Raw genomic sequence first — 12,733 nt, 5'->3', positions numbered from 1 at the left:
AGGGTGCCTCGGCTTGCTGGAGAAACAAAGAGAAACAGAAAGCAAGAAAGCACCCCCCCTGGGGGGGGTATGGTCACACCACAATCCCTTCTCCATTCTCCTCTCGGGATTTTGGGCATGCACCCACACATGCCTGGCATGAGTTTTAAGCTGCCAGGTCTAAGCCCCAAACCATGGTCATCTACATGGGCGTCCAGAGATGTAACCATTACACCATCTACTGGTCCCAGTCTGGAGATTTTTTTTTTTAAGATTATTTAACTTTATTTATTTATTTATTTATTTATTTAAATTTGAACAAAGACGGACAGAGAGCAAGATAGAGCGGGGACCAGGGGAGTGAGAAAAGAAGCCGCCAAGTCCAGAACTCGAACCACGGTAGGTCATGTGAGAGTGCAGCGCCCCTAACCACCACCTGCTAGCCCCAGTCTGGAGATTTTTAAGGGGAGAGAGGAAAAGAAACTTCTCCCTTTCCATGAAGAAAATGAGGTGAGGACATAGTATCTGACTTCAAAGGCACAGATGACCATTTACCATAACAGCTGTACTTCACTGGAAGACCAGGGGTAGCAGGATTGTACCCAGTGAAACGCAAATACAGGAATAAAAACACAATGGTAATATGAGAAAGAGTGGCTCTGCCTCCACAGCTGTAAAAACTATCATTTTGGGTCCAACAGTTGGCGTAATGACTATGTCACTGGACTCCAATGTAGTTAACGGCAGTTCAAGTCCCAGACCCAGTGGCTTGAACTCATGCCGGGCACATGTGCATGCATGCCCAAGATCCCAAGAGGAGAATGGAGGGGAAGGGATTGCGGCATGGCTATCCCCCCTGGGGGGTGATTTCTCGCTTTCTGTCTCTCTGTCTCTGTCTGTCTGGCCAGCGGACGTGCCCTATAGCAAAAACCTCTCAAAAAAAATTTATATTACCAATGTTTTGTGACTGAACTGAATTTTAAAAAAATACACATTTAAAAATATTTAGAGGACACTCATTTTTTCTTCAGGTAATAATGTAATAAAGATTGCATTGACATAGTGAAATTTCCAGGCCCCTCAGTTCTTTATGAATGGACTAAATGTCTGGTATCAATGATTGCAAAAGTATGTTGAACTTAATGAAACTTATGTTGAGATATCCAGCTTATATTGCTCTCTTTTAATTCCATTTCACCCATGAACTTTTTGAGGTTCCTGAATATGCAAGTGTACTCATTTCACCATAGTCCTGCAAGAACCGTTTTATAAAAATGTATTTATGTTATTTTTGTACTAATTGACCTGGAAACTAAACACATGGAAGCAGAAAAGCAAGATAGGAAACTTCTGTGAGAGTCAAGGCCTAAGCAAAAAGGACCTGGTTTAAGAAATTCATATTGGGACCAGCAGATGGCTTAATGGTTACATTGCTGGACTCCCAAATAGTTGATCACAATTTGAATCCCAGACCCAGTCACTTAAAACTCACACTTGGCACATGCACATATGTGCCTAATGTCCCCAGAGGAGAATGGAGAAGAAAAGATTGCAGCATGATCATCCCTCCAGGGGATGATTTCTTACTTTCTGTCTCTCTGTCTCTCTGGTAAGTGCATGTACCCTATAGTAAAAATATCTCTCTAAAAAAATTATATTAATCATCAAACATTTATTAAGCACCTTTTAATTGCCTGGCACTATACTAAATATATTAGTATCTAATTTAATTATATCAATATCTCTGCTAGGTAATATGTTATTGATCTTGATTATATAGATCAGGAATCTGATATAACATACCCAAGGTATGTGAAGTTTCAGAGCTGGGTTTCAAACATAGACTTGCTAAATGCACAGCTGTTAGAAGGAATACCAAAGAAAAGCCAGAGTTACTAGTGACCAAGAAAAAATGAGGACTAGGGAAGGTGGTCCAGTATCACTGATATTGAGTGCATGCTTATAAGTAGTGTTTCATTTGGCTAACCATCCAAATTCCTTTGTACTATTGTCTCTTTAGGAGATGCTGACAGTTTCAGCAAAGTGCGACCTCCAGGAGAAAAACCAACCATCATCCGTCCCCCAGTGAGACCCCCAGACCCTCCCTGCCGAGCAGCTACTTCCCAGAAGCCAGAACCAAAACAAGATGTTATGGCTGGCAATGCAGGGGAAATTCCATCATCTGTGTAAGTAGGGTTATTATTCAACTTTGTCCTAAGGCTTGTCTTAGGCCACCAGCAATGCTTGCAGTATTACCATATATGGCTGTAAAAGGTGTACGGTATACAGCCCTTGGAAATCATTCACTTTATAATCTAGGGAAATATCATAGGCTAGCCCTGTTGGGAGTATTCTATTCAATACCCAAGGCTGGGAGATTTCCCTAAAGCTGAAGTCTTGGAACCTTAGTACTTGCTAGACAATCCATTTTTCTTAGCTCCCCTGATCTCTCCAGTGTGATAAGATTACCTTGTGGTTTTAGCTCCCTTGGCTCTGGAAATTTTTTTTTCTTATTTCCTTGTTATTACTTCTGATTTTAAAGACAATGTAGTGAACAGATTTGTCCATTGTGCTTGTGCTTGAGGCCTTTTTTAATTTTTTTTAACCAAATTTTATGATTCTTAAAAATCTTCTGAAATAGCTCAGGTTCTCCAGAGAGTCTCTTTTAGGATAGGGGCTGAGCTGACATCCAGCGGGTTTACTGTGGTTTGGCTGTAAGCCAAAGGACTAGGTAAGGAGGAGCTCAGGTGACACCACCACAGCAGTGGTTTGGCCACAGCTAGCTTGTCCACAACTAGTATGGTTGATGGTTGGCCACTCTTTCGCCAGTGACCAGGACCTTGCCCTCCTGGTTTTTTTTTTTTTTTTTTTGTACTTCTTTTTTTCTATCATTGTAAAATGGGAGATGGGAGGAAGAGAAAAAAAACAAGCCTCCACAGTTTCAGCTAATTAGTTAAGTATATTTAGAAAAGTGCCAGAAATTACACTTTGAAACCAAGGACTGGTTTCACTAACTTCCCCCAAGAACAGCCTGAATAGGCAACATACTTAGACCATTTTTATTTATTTATTTTTCCAAGATGGGGGTCTATGTTGAGACCTTTCTGCCTCAGTTTCCCAGCTAGGACTACAAGCATGTGCCACTATGCCTATTCTTTTTAGACAGAGTCTCATTTTATTGACTAGAACAGTCTTGAGCTTGCAATCCTACTGTCTCGGGTTCCTGGGTTACTGGGATTCCATACATTTGCCATCACACTCAGCTTTGGGTTGGTCCAGAAATCAAACCTGGGTCTCCCAGATGATCCCAGTCTATAGAGCACAATGACTTAGCACATGCCACCATACTGTACCTACTTAGGCCATTCCAAACCAGCACGGAGCAAAGGGTACCAGCTATAGCCTTGGTGGGGGACCTATGGACCCTGTGCCATTTCATATATTTGAGTTTCTTCTCAGACCTGGGAGCTTTGCCAGCACAGGCAGGGCTTGGCATTGGTCGCTTCTGGTTCTAACTCTCCTGCTCTCTCCATTGGCCATTGATTCTCACATGTATTCCAGAAGAGCTCATGGGACTTGACTGGCTTCTGTTTGCAGGGTGGCTTCCAGGACCAGATTCTTTGAAACAGCTTCCCGGAAGACAGGAAGGTAAGAGACATAGGCAACAGAAGAGGAAACAAATCACTTTTTTTTTTGAAATTTTAACAGAGGACATGTGCACTAATCAGAGACTAACAGAGAGAGGAAGAAATCACCCCTCCCCTCCAGTGGGGCATGGTCACACTGCTATCCCTTCTTCATCTCTCTATCCTTTCATGATTTCTGACCTGCATGTTTCTTAAGCCTCTGGGTCTGGAATTCAAATTATAGGGTCAGCTATGTGGGATTTGGCTAACAACCACCAGGCTACAAAGCTGGCCCCCAAAGAACTTCTCAATAAGAGCTCAATAAGATGAGCATCCCATCTGCTCTCACTCTTACTTTCTCTTAGTTTTGTTTCTCTATAGCTCTGTGTCTCTCTTTGTGTTTGATATCTTTTCCCCAATTTCATCTCTCCACCTCTTTCTGTCTCTATTTGTCTCTCATTTTTTCTCACTCTATGTCTTTGTCATTCTCAGTCTCTTTCTGTCTGTCTTTGTTTTTCTTCACTTCTGTCTCCATTTCTTTCTTTGTCTGTTTCTCTCTGTAATCCCATCTGTCTCTTTTTCTCTGCCTGTTTCTCTTTGTCTCTATATCTGCTGTTTCTTTGTCTCTCCACCTATCCATTTATCTCTCTCTGCTTCTCTTTCTTTATCACAAACACACATGCACACAGGTGTCTCTCCCACACACAAATGCACAAACACACCAAGCAGCAATTCAAAAACTTTTATATCTATTGTAGAGCTTATTCAGACCCCTTTATATTCTAAAAGGGCAACTTACAGGGTTATATATAATATAGCATTCTAATATAAACAGCTCATTTCAAAGGTAAACATTTTAATTAGGCAAAATTAAAATGGCTGCACGTCTAAATTACCTAGAAAACTTGGAGAGAAAAAAGTCAGATTCCTGGCTTCTACTCTAGACCTACTAAAACAGAATCTCTAAGCGAAGAGCTTGGGAATTCATTTTTGTTTGTTTGCTTTATTCTGTTTTTTCTTTCCTTCCTCCCTTCTCACCTTCCTGCTTCCTTTTCCTTCTCTCCCTTTCCTTCATTCTCCCTCATATCTTTCTTTCCTGTCTTCCTACTTTCCTTCCTTCTTTACCATTAGTTTGTTTTAAAAACTTCCCAGATGCTGATACAGATTGTCCAAGGTCTGGTATTTGGGACCGTTTGGGCTAGAACACCTGGACAAATAGTTGCTTAGTCTTCAGGTATTCTTCTGTGAGTTTGTCCCATGTTGCTTATCAAATTGTTTAAAATTGTGCATCCTGACAAGTGATAGAAGTGTAACTCTTCTAGATGGTCAGTTAAAAGCAGAGCAATGTGCCTTTACCATCAGTGGAACTGAGTAGGTTTGCTTTCCTCTACTCAAAACTGTGTGACCTGATTCACCAAGAAATAACTCTACACAGCAGGTCACACTACCTTTGCTTGGCAGTGAGCCACAGGGAGCCCTAAGTTGGGCCAAATTCTCTTTTATGATAATTCCATTTAGTCTACCATAATATATGAAAGTGAGATCAAGCTCCCAGATTTTTCTTACCAAAGCATGAAGATAAATGTTTTTATCTAAAATGTTATTTAAACAAGGCTTAACCCAGTGTCTATCTTCAGAAAGAAAAGCAAATGGGGTAGGGAGAATATAAGGGGAAAGAAGAAGGAGAGAAAGGGAAATAAAGAGAGAGCACCTAATATTCTTAATAAGGTACCCACCTATGAGTGGGACTACTTCCTAATAGTCCTTCTTCCCTTCCTAGAAAAAGCAGTTTGAGAAATAAAATACCAAGGAAATGAAATGAGGTAAACTTGAATGAACAGAATAAACTAGGTATATCTAAAAGAAGGCTATTTAGAGGAGGCATTAAGGCTTGAAATATAGGTAGAAATACAAGAAAACTGTGGAGTGATTGATCTGTAGCCTTGGATAAAAAAAACAAGGTTTTAAAAAGGAACTAGGTAAGAGGCATGAAGAAAGCCTAATAAAATATTCAAGGTAGGCAAACTTCTAATAGGGAAGCTATAGCCAACCTGGTGATAAGTGAATGAAAAACTTGGTAACCACTACTAACAGGCTGGTTTTTTTGTTTGTTTGTTTTGTTTTGTTTTTATTTTTTTGAAGCCATTTCTCAGCGAAGTCATATATAATCATAATTTAACAGGACTCTGGCCAACACAAACACTTCAAGCTCAAGTACCACTCTAGCTGCCCTATATTTGCCCTATATTTAATCCTGTTCTTTATCCCAAGAGTCCATCTTGGCAGGAGTGTAGGCAAGACCAAAGTGGGTACACCTGCTCTCTAGTATCTCATGAGTCACCCTCTTAGGTCCCATAATCTCTTCCAACTCAGCATCTACATAGGGAACACATCCCTTCCCCCTGGGCCTCCACCTTATAACCACCACTTGCATCAGTGCATCCACATACTGGCCACTGATCAAGATCACAAGACTAGTCACACAGTCAATCTCATCTATAGTCATTGTTCCCAAGCTCTCTAGTGAAAGTGACCATCTGCCTAACCTTTGTCCTCCATTTTTTTGCTTCCCATTTGTATACCTGATTCTAGCTATACATTTAATGTCATCAATCCCTCATTCAAATCCCTCATTCATTTCCCTTTTGCAGCAATTAAAACAAAATTAACTCAAAAGAAAATGAAGAGAGGGAAGGACATTTCAGAGAAGCAGAACAGCTTATGCAAAACAGGTTCAGAAATGACTAGTTTTCCACTTTCACTAGAATGTTGGCATTAGAGAGGGGACCTTGGCTGAAGGTGAGAACAGGGAGACAGATTGGGGCTAGACCTTGAAGGCTTTATACTAAAGTGTTTGGTTTTTACATGGTATTCCATGTGTGTGTGTGGAGGGGGTTAACAGAAGTCTTTAAGCTTTAAAAAATTGATGCTGCACTTACCGAGTTGTAAGAGGATCACTTTGTTGGTAGTGATAATGATAGATGGGAGAATAAAGACTGGAGGCACAGAGACCAATTAGGGAGATCAATTGTCCTGAAAAGAGTTGATGAAGCCCTGGTCTATGGTATTGCCAATATAAACAGAATAGGAGGGGCAGATTTGAAATAGGCTCAATAATACTTACTGACTTTAAAAACATAGGACATGGGAGGACTAAGAGAAAAATTTCTAACTTGAGCTAATAATTAGAAGGTACAATCATTTTAAAAGAATTATTTATTTCATAATATTATTATTTTAATTTTCTATAGAGAATGTGTACTCACCAGAGAGAGAGAGAGAAAGCAAGAAAATAAGCTGCCAGATCCTGGACTCAAGCCACAGTCAGCCACGTGGGAGTCCAGCAACTTAATGACCACACCAGCTGCTAGCCCTGATGGTACAATAATTAATCATGGAAGAGCAGGTTTTATGCGAAGTTGTCCTGCTCAATTTTGGATATGACAGCTTAAAAACACTGTGGTTGTGGGACATCCAGGTATAGGTAGCCTGTGGGTAACTGCAATGTAGGCTACTAGTTGAATCTGGACTTATAAAGGGGTAGAACTATTGAGTTCAGCCACTGTATAACTCTGGGGCCAGGACACACTCATATATACTACAATGTGAGTAATAGCCCTTTGAGGGAAGGTCTCCAGTATTTGATGGCAATTGAAACCATGGGTAGGAATAAGATCATTCAGGAAGTAGGCTTAAACAGACTCAAGAGAAGAGAAAAACAGAAGGCTGGGAACATAGCCCTGGGGACTAGCTGTTGTGAAGGATGCTCTAGCCACACTTTAAGAAGCTTTATTCTCCAGGGTTATCTCTTCTTAGCTGTCTCCAGACAAGGCTAATATAGGATTGAGCACATCAAGAGGCAAGGAAAGACTGATTTGGTCTTCAAGGCAAAGGAAAATTCATGTTTCACAAGGTACTTTCCCTGACTCTTCACCCTTCTCCCTACTAAAGATAATCACAGAGTATAGTCCGAGGTCTTGGGCTAACTTCTCTGGGCTCTTCTAGCCTCCCGTAGTCTAGCACTCAAATAATGGTTCTGGCACAAGAAAGATGTCTTCATGTCTAGGATACTAGGTTCTCTAAACCTGCCAGAAAAGTAGCCCAGCCAGTAAACATGGAGACAGATACTTAGAAATGCTTTGAAATATTTGGATAAAATTACTTATGGATACTAAGGTAGACTCTTGGCACCTGTTAAAATATCAAAAAGCAAGTAATTTCCCCCTAGACCCAAGAGGCTAGCCTCCTTGGCACTGGTAATTGAAGGGACCCCTCTCCCCTTGCTTTGCCTTTCTAGTCTTGGTTTCCATCTTCTTAATGAAATAATCTTTCTCCCTTTGCTCACAGTTCTCAAGGCAGACTTCCTGGAGATGAAAGTTGAAGCCTCAGGTATGAAGTCTCCACCCCTAACTACAGAACCTTGCTCCCTATAAACCTTTATAGGATCTGTCTTTTGTTTTGTTTAAGGTCAGGTTTTAAAAAAGAGTGAGAGCAAGAAAGAGAGGGAGACAGAGACAGGAATCTTTGACAGGGTCTTCATACCACAATCTTCTTTTAACCCTGCAGCTAGCCAGGCTCACGGGAATACCATACTTGGGTATACCCAGTACACAAACCTAAAATACATACGGCTTCTAGCACTGTGCAACAGCACTCCTACTGCCTGTGCCACCATGACTGGTCCTAAGACCGTAGTTTTTGAGGACTGGAATACTATATAGGTCTAGAGGATGGGAACTTGTTTTTATACCATTCATTTTCTTATAATTACATGAGTCTTAAACTTAGTGGCTTTAAATTCTGAGGTTTTCTATGATTTAAGTTACCTTTCTTTCCCACTCCCCCAGCCCAACTACAGTATAGTTTTCCAGGCTGCCTTTGAATCAAATTCATTAGAAATCCTAATCTTGGCAAATGCATTTCTTTCTCTGAGCCTCAACTTTTCAGTCTGTAAAATTATAAGGTGGGAACTTACCAATTCTGACATCTCTTGTTTCTAGAAGGAAATAAATACTTCCTTTTTTATTCTTTTTTGAGAGGTTTTTGCTATAGGATGCGTGTGCTCACCAGAAAGACAGAGAGAGAGAGAAAGAGAGACAGAAAGCAAGAAATCACTCCCCTGGGGGGATGGCCACACCGCAATCCCTTCTCCTCCATTCTCCTCTCAGGATCTTGGGCACACACGCACACACACCCAGCGTGAGTTTAAGCCACCAGGTCCAGGAAATGAACCACGGTTGACTACATGGGAGTCCAGCAACATAGCCATTATGCCAACTGCTAGTCCCCGTTTTTGGTATTTTAAAAATTGCCAAGAGGGTACGTTAATATCCATAAAGGGATCTAATATCCTTCGACAAACTCTCTATTTCACTGTTACCTATGTGAACCTTCATCCTTAATCCTTTATATTTGTCTAATGAAAAGTACATTCATATCCATTATCTCATTTGATCTATATCATATGCCAGAAGTAGGGAAGATAGTAGGTGTTCTACCTCAACAAATAAAAGAACTGAAGTCCAGAGGGAATGAGTGACTTGCTAAGGTTGCAGGAGACTTGAAGGTCAGGAAAATTTCTTTTTCTGCTGTGGAGTTCAAATTGTTTGATTATCAGATTGCTGGCATGACATGAATCAATACACACAATATATGAGATCCAAGTACCTGGAACTTGGCTTTCCATGTACTCCTTGCCTTCCTTATCTTTTATCATTGCCAGTCCTCAGAGGTCCATAGTAGATAAGCTTTCACTTATCAGCTCCCGTGGAGGTGAAGTCCCAGTAAAAGGAAGTCTAGAGATACTACAGAGCCATAAAGACAGTGGGAATCATGCAGGGGGTAATCTTGGAGGTTCTAGTATCAATCTCCTGCTTCTCTAGATAGACTTTTGGGAATTAAAGTTGAGATTAAAGGCACAAAGTCTCTAGCCCTGATTATAGTACCATTTTAGGCCTATTTCATGGGATATGAGTTAATAAAGGCCTTTTCCCAGACAATCTCTGTTGCTTAGAAGATTAGCTGCCAATTATAAGCTTAGCTATGACCAAGAGTGATTACCATCTTAACTAATTCCCTAATCTCTCCTTTGCCTTTCAGATTTTAAAAGCCTTGGCCACAGGGGACCCACTCAAGGTTCTGAAATGGTCTTATTCAAACCCTTGTGTGCTGAGTCATTTTATGCTGAAGAGCAGCTCCTTCCTGGCCCTGCACCTTTAGGTTCTGGAAAGCCATTAAATAAGGAGCACATGTCCTAGATACTCATTAATTTTTCCTTTGTACTATGTCATCATCCCTTCAGAAGGTCTATCTTGAGTTCCTATAGCACTGTGAATGGCTGGACTCCTACAAGCCAGACTTTGCCAAAACCAAGATATCCACTGACCTGAGGTAAAGAGGGGAGTCCAAGTTTGAACTCTTCACTGAACTTCCTGCTTCCTCAAAAGACCATCAAACTCTGGAAGATTTGGGGCTAAAGACTAATCTCAGGGATCTTACCCTGAACTTTAGTTGGGGCCATTTCCTACCTTAGTTGAAGGGGAGAAGGAATGCTTGCTGAACATTGAAGAATCCGTGTCTCTTGCTGAAGATATGGACAGCCATGCCAAGTTCGCACTCTGGCATTACAACATGTTGCCAAGGGCTGTCTTCTCCTGTGGTGCCACATAGCATGGGTGATGCCTCCACAACTTCTCTATGTGGACTTGAGAAGGCAGCCTTCTTGCTTTTACATAAAACTGCTTAAGAAAATTTTGTAAAGCACATTTTGCATGTCAAAGCCTACATGTATTTGGATTATTCTTCCTCCTGTTTTCTCCTATCAACTTCTTTTCCATGTTACTTAGAAAAGTATCAAAAGCTAAAAACATTTAAGGACCAGCAGATGGTTTAATGGCTACATCACTGGACTCCCACATAGTTGATTGCAGTTTGAGTTTGAGACCTGGTGGTTTAAAACTCACGTCAGACATGCATGTATGTGTGCCCAAAATCCCAAGAAGAGAATGGAGGAGAAAGGATTGTGGCATGGCCATCTCCTCTGGGGATGTGAGTTCTTGCTTTCTGTCTCTCTGTCTCTCTATGTCTCTCCACTGAGCAAACATACCCTATAGCAAAAAATCTCTCAAAAAAATTTTTAAGGCAGACTGTATTTGTCCTGTAGTTGGTCCCTTTTAGGGCCAAATGCTAGGAAAAACTGTTAAGATGAACTGAGGCCAGGTAACTGTCACTGTTGCTTCATGTTTGCCTTCTGCAAATAAGTTATTTTATCTGAAAAAAAGCAGTTCTTAACCCAGTGTCCATGGATTCAGGAATTCTCTGATGCCTCACTCAAGATGATATGTGGAATTCTATGACAAGATGTCTTCTGGGATGTAGTGCATATTATTCTACTGAATTTCAGATGAGCTTATAACCTAATAAAGTTTAAGAACTACAGCCGCTGAGTTAAAAGACTCTTTATAGACATGAAACATTTGATTGAAAGGGCCTTTAAAAATCATTTAGTCTAGTTTATAGTTGAGGACACTGAGGAAGATCAAGTTAGTAAACATGTCAGGACAAGATCTCAGGTCTCTGGGCTGCTATGCTGGTTTTCTTTCTTTTTTTTTTTTTCTTTTCTTTTCTTTTTTTTTCCCCACCACACTTACCCAGAAAGGGACCCTATAGTTGATGGATTTAGTGACCATTGTTTTTGGAGTTTGACTTTTACCTTCTTTCTTGAGCCCCACACATTTTCCACAAAGAGGAAAACTTTAAGACATAGCCCCTGGCCCCCATCATTTATTATCTCAATCATTGAAAAAGCACTCACACAAAATTGGTGCTGTGGTTCAGAAATCTGAGAAATAGCCATTTTTGATTCTTGTTTGTCAAAGGAAAACTACTAGAGAGCATGTCAAGTGCTTGCGTTCCCATGTGGATATCCCATTCAGTTTGTGTTATTACAATGTGACCTGGTGTGAGAGAAAGGTCTTTCTTACTTGTACTCTTCTAGTAAGGTAGTGCTAGCACATTGATTGTCATACTGAGAGATAAACATGTATAGAGAGTGGACATGCATGTATGCCCAAACCACCTCTGAGATGCCTTGGGAACAATGTTACTGAAAGGCGGTAATCACTTTTTTTTTTGGTGAGGTTTTTGCTATAGGGTGCATGTTCTTGTCAGAAAGACGAGAGACAGAGAGACAGAAAGTGAGAAATCACTCCCCAGGGGGGCATGGCCACACCACAATCTCTTCTCCTCCATTTTCCTCTCGGGATTTTGGGCATGCATGCACACGTGTCCGGCATGAGTTTAAGCCACTGGGTCTGGGACTCGAACTGCAGTTGACTACATGGGAGTCCAGCAACATAGCCATTATGCCAACTGCTCACCCCAATTTTCAAGACTTAACTCCAAACATGATTTTTTTTTTATTAGTGAGTTAGGAAAATATCAGCCAAACACACCAAGGGCCTTTATGTAAATAATTGAGTGGAAACTTGGTGCCATTCTAAATCAAGATATGCCCAGGTGGCCACATTGAACTCTCTGAACTCTACCCAGTCTCAAAGGCCAAGTTGCTAAGTAACCAGGAGCAAGAGAGCCAGTTAGTCATCATTCCTCCTGATACTTATCCCCAGAAGGAGTCTCTCTGAGATCTGCTGGTCTCACCCAGGAAGTGCTTATCGAGCCTTGGTTTCAGAGCTGTTATCTTCCTACCCTGTCCTCTTATATGACTAACTAAAACAAGGAGATGTGCAGAAATTCTCCAAAAAAGCAGTATCCAATGTGGCCTCAGTATGTTTGATAGCAGACATGATTTGACTCTGGTTTTCTTGGGAGAAAAAAATACCACAATCACCACTACAAATATTGAATAATTACTGACAATCAGATAAAGCCACTGTGATCCCAGTGGAATATGTGTCCCAGAAATGTGACTGAGATTACTGTATGTTTCTGGGATTCAGAATAAGAAGCTAACCTGGAATTGGGACCACTGTTATGACTGGAAGCAAAAGAGCAGTGGTTGGGCAGTTCTGTCCCCGTGCTGGACTCTACCTAAAGAATGCCAAAGAATTAAACTCAGTACCTCCCTGTGGCATTCTGCTTTAAGAGAAAAAGGTTCTTTGGCAAGGAAT

General features: G+C 40.9%; 1 protein-coding gene across 1 annotated transcript in view; it reads left to right on the top strand.

Moving 5' to 3' along the window:
- Positions 1-10,369, top strand: part of LOC102498989 (oligophrenin-1) — a 148,142-nt gene extending 137,773 nt beyond the window's left edge. The window contains exons 8-11 of the mRNA XM_006161123.2: positions 2,000-2,165; positions 3,577-3,627; positions 7,953-7,994; positions 9,705-10,369. Coding sequence (XP_006161185.1) covers positions 2,000-2,165; positions 3,577-3,627; positions 7,953-7,986 — 251 coding nt within the window. The 3' untranslated portion in view covers positions 7,987-7,994; positions 9,705-10,369. The remainder of the gene's footprint in view (positions 1-1,999; positions 2,166-3,576; positions 3,628-7,952; positions 7,995-9,704) is intronic.
- The last annotated feature ends 2,364 nt before the right edge of the window (positions 10,370-12,733 follow it).

The sequence above is a fragment of the Tupaia chinensis genome, unplaced genomic scaffold (genome assembly GCF_000334495.1).
Source record: "Tupaia chinensis unplaced genomic scaffold, TupChi_1.0 Scaffold138297_1, whole genome shotgun sequence".
Taxonomy (NCBI): Eukaryota; Metazoa; Chordata; class Mammalia; order Scandentia; family Tupaiidae; genus Tupaia; species Tupaia belangeri.
The sequence above is the reverse complement of the archived record's forward strand: the minus strand, read 5'-3'. Positions and strand labels throughout refer to the sequence as shown.